The 4,143-nt window shown below is 47.4% G+C and overlaps 1 protein-coding gene across 1 annotated transcript; it reads left to right on the top strand.

Annotated features, from left to right (window-relative positions):
- Positions 1–463: 463 nt before the first annotated feature.
- Positions 464–936, top strand: K444DRAFT_494050 (uncharacterized protein; the record flags this gene model as incomplete). The annotated part of the gene is made up of 2 exons (XM_024873256.1): positions 464–639; positions 693–936. Coding segments are annotated over 2 exons (420 nt in total), but the record flags the coding sequence as incomplete, so codon positions are not given.
- Positions 937–4,143: the final 3,207 nt, after the last annotated feature.

Here is a 4,143-nt window from a genome sequence, read left to right as displayed (position 1 = left end):
CGACTTGGCAGCTAATCTTTAGAAGAATATGTGGCCCCGATATCGAGTTCATCTTCGGTTGCACCTTCAGTTGCCCAAAGTTTGCCTGCCGTAGAGACCGTGGAAGATGGCACTTGGAACATAGCAAGAAGTAACAGCGGCTATGGCGCACGGTATCCTGAGGACACCGGCGTATCAACATACCAGCAATCTTCCTATCCTTACGGAAGTTCATATAACCAGATTATCGGTTCATCGTCCTATCAACAGCCCTTCTATAACGCCCAAACATGGGAAGGTTCGTTAAGTTCTTACTTTGAAGATCTTGGCAACGGAGAAACTGATACGTTCCTACAGGCAATAACTACCACATCGGTCAAGGCACGCATGGACTGGGAGATCCACTGGATTCTCGTAAGTTTCGAATATTTAACCTTCGCAGATTCTGACCTGTCTAGCATTCAAAGTCTGCCATGGATCGGCGTTCAAGGTTGGAAATGTATTCAAAATCTTGTGGGCAGAGCCAACAGGTACCAACGGAACGCAGCTCTCGGATTTAGAGCCTGTGCATTCTCATTCGCGTAAGTACAAGGAAACATTTGTCCACAAGATTCGCCGTTTCGTAGTGGTGAAATGTTTCACCGCCCATTGTGTCTGCCTGTGAGTCAGCCTTTATGCAAGAGACCCGACGTCTTCTAACAGAAAATTCATAGGCCTATCAAGACCTACGGAGGCCAAGGGACGAGGAAGGCTGGAGCTCAAGCACTACATCACGCAGTGATCTATTCCGGCAAGGAGGTCGTGGACAAGGGTGAAAACCTCATCAAAAAAGCAGTCAGGGTCGAAATGTCCAGCCCGAGGGAAAAGCTTGACTCAGCTTCTCGGATCAATTATGCGAGGGTCTATACTATCGAGTATAACGTGAAAGTGTTATTTATCGGCAGGGTCATTAAAAATCATCTACGTCATGTCTTGGCGGACTATCACCATTCACAAGGGATAGTTCTATATGAACACCCTGATAATCTTGGAGGATCATCTGTTCCATTTCAACGACCACCGACTCCGTCCCCTTTGCGCTCAACTAAAATATCGGATTCCTCCAGGAGATCATCAGTAGATTCCGTCCATAGCATGGTGGTGTCCAGTGCTCTGGCTCCGTCTTCAACTACCGCCTCTTCTTTTGAGACCGCGTCCGGAGGAGCTCAAAGGCTGTCTGAGTTCCTTCTGGCACAGCATTGGCTACAGATATTATCGAGAGATGCCCTGAAGAAAGTCTCACCAAGCAGGTTTGAGCAAAACTTGCGTCGAAGCCTTGTGCAGTTCTCCGCTCACCTGAAGGAGGAAGCAACTTTATCAGCAATGATAAGATCGAAAGTAGCCTCACCAACGATGATAAAGGCGGCTGGGACAGTTCGCAAACTTGCTAGAAATGTCGCTAGTCTATTCCGGCAGGCTCTTGAAAAGGAAGTAACCTTGTCTGACGAGGAAAACGTTCTCCCGATTAATACGCTTACCCCTTTTGAGGAAGACCACGAAGACGAAAACTACCAAGACGATCAGGACGACGAGGACGACGAGGACGACGACTTGCTTGAATATAAGGAAGAAGTATACGAACAAGACTCCCAGAAACTAGAAGTCGTTTTGTCCAAATCGATGGCTTTCCGCTTGCTGGAAGAAAACCTGCAGTTGTTCGTGCACTCAGATCCGATCAAAAAGACCCTCTTCCAAATATGGCCAATTTCTTTATCCAGGGATTCGCCATTTGAGGTCATAAATGAGATTGAATGGCAGGTGCCAAACTTTCTGAGGGCTCACTTTCCGGACGGCCAAGAACTAGGCAACATTTTGACAATCACCGGAGCGAGCGTCAATGCCCAAGCACAGAGCTGTATTGATTATCTGACATCCACCTGGCCTGATATAGGCCCCGTTTTATTAGATGCGTTGCAGCAATTGCTATCTCTTCAGAAGGAAGGTAAGCTAATAAGTAAACTATGTGTGAGCGACGGACTGATTGAGTACAGAGATTTCCGAAGCTAGTGACATTGTATCCTTGGGAATAAAACTTGGACCGAGCTCGGAAGCTCAAATTCTGACCTCATGCGCCTCGGTCGCAGTAGTCGGAAACTACGCCGTCCATGAGCAAGTGATCTCAGCACTTTCGTGGATCTCCGCGGCTGTAAGACATTCACCACATCAAGAAATGGTTCTGTCATCAACTTCCGTCTCGGCAAAGAAATCTACAGGGAGAAACCCGCATATTGGAATTCAATTATTAGAACTTGAACGAGTCCAAACAAATGAATCCTGCTGGCATTCGCTCGTCCCGCATGCTGTAATCGCGAAAGGATTTCGCATACGTAAGCGTACTGCCGGCCAGGGACTTGAGATTTCCTTCGCGAATATGGCAATGTTGAGTCAAAGCAGGAGTTTCACCGAGTTTGATGACGGCTTGATTGTAGAAGGGCTTAGGTCCGTCTTGATCCCTACGAAAGTGCTCCCGGAAGACGATGCAATTCAATGGCATTTGGAGTATAAGAGGCAGACCGAGCCTCCAAAAAAGAGAAGCATAGCTCAAATCCTTGCAATGCCGCACATTTTCAATAGGTACAAGTCACAAAAGCCGGATGAATTGTTTCATAAAAGATGTTTTCTTGGCTGGGCGGAAGAAGTTGTTGTTATGATTGGAACTCGAGAATTTTCCAGATCTGAAGTGTATAAATCCGAGGCAACTTTACCTCCAAGAACCAGGCGAGTCAAATCCAATAATATTGCGATGGGTATATCTTGCTTAGGAATTGTTGGGGCCAACGGCAGCAAAACATGGCAAGAAACGTTCATGCCATCAAATGTTACATTGGAAATTAACAAAGATATATATGATACCCTTGCAGACGATTCAGATCAAACCGTTCTAATCTACGATACCCGCGAACAAACCGCATGGCTCTTGCCCCACCCGAGCGTTATCCTCTACTTAATTCACAAAATTCTCGCGAGGCGCAAATTTCAATTATTCGACGGGGATCGCGAGACTGAGTTCAAATTTGCGGAACCCTCATGGGATGCGGCAAGTGAGGCATCTTCCATCCTGCACGAAATCATTGGATTCAAAGTTCGAAAATCATCTAAATTCAAAGAGGACCTGTCGGAGACAGTCAAAGACGTATGCTTCCTCCTGGATTTTCTGGGCGACAGGCTGGACGAAGCTACTTCCGAGTTTGAACTTATCGATGGAAGTGAGAAAGCCAATATCTATGGCTTCGAGCTCAGCGAAGTAATCCACATGAAAAACCGCTTTGATATCATGCAAGCGCGCATAGATCAGCCCTGGACTCAGATGGTTAGAAAACGTGGTATGGTTCTTTTTTGCGCTGGACTCGCCCAAGCAATTAGTCCTGTTCTCAAATCATCGGCGAGCCTTTGCAGCACATATCAACGCGTGCCGCCCGAACGCAACTTATTAGCCACGACAGGGGCAGCATTGCATTCATTTCTAGAGCCAAACAAAAGACCCAATGGTTGTACGGTCGGAAATAAAGTGAAATGGGCAACGGATAATAAACCTCTGCTCCGGTCGCATGAGCATGGACAAACCAACTCTGTGTATCACGAGCAAAGCCTTCACATCGTCGAAACTTCTACACCAGATCCTTCGATGCTTGGATCAGTCAGTTGCCATATGTCAAGTGGCTTCATTTTCACAGATCACCGCTCACGAATTGCTTGTTCTGAAGGGCTTGTGCCTGCAAAGTCGCCTCCCCTTCCTCAGCTCTCCGGCGAAGTCATGGCCGAGAACGAAGCTATCTCAGCTTATCCTCAAGACGATTCAGGAAGCGATACGTCACATGACACCGATTCTGGGGTCAATGATGCACCCAAGCCTTCGAGCTCAATGTCTAGCGATGAATTCCCCCAAGGCAAGGAGAACTCCGGTCAAATCATTCCGCCTTTATCAGCTGCAGCAGTGGCTGGAACGTGGAGTACTAAAAACAGCCGACAAGATAGCGCGTATGTCACCGATCCAGGTGGCGACTCGCCCTCAAGGCAGATATCAATGGAAAGTTCATCGTCTTCGAATACTCCGAGGACAGCCAAAGGGGTGGGGGAGACGATTTTAGGAACCCATGTCGATAAAGGCAAGCGACCGGCTTCACT

Source organism: Hyaloscypha bicolor (genome assembly GCF_002865645.1).
Source record: "Hyaloscypha bicolor E unplaced genomic scaffold K444scaffold_10, whole genome shotgun sequence".
NCBI classification, from domain to species: domain Eukaryota; kingdom Fungi; phylum Ascomycota; class Leotiomycetes; order Helotiales; family Hyaloscyphaceae; genus Hyaloscypha; species Hyaloscypha bicolor.
Note: the sequence above shows the minus strand (reverse complement) of the source record. Positions and strands in the feature narration are given on the sequence as shown.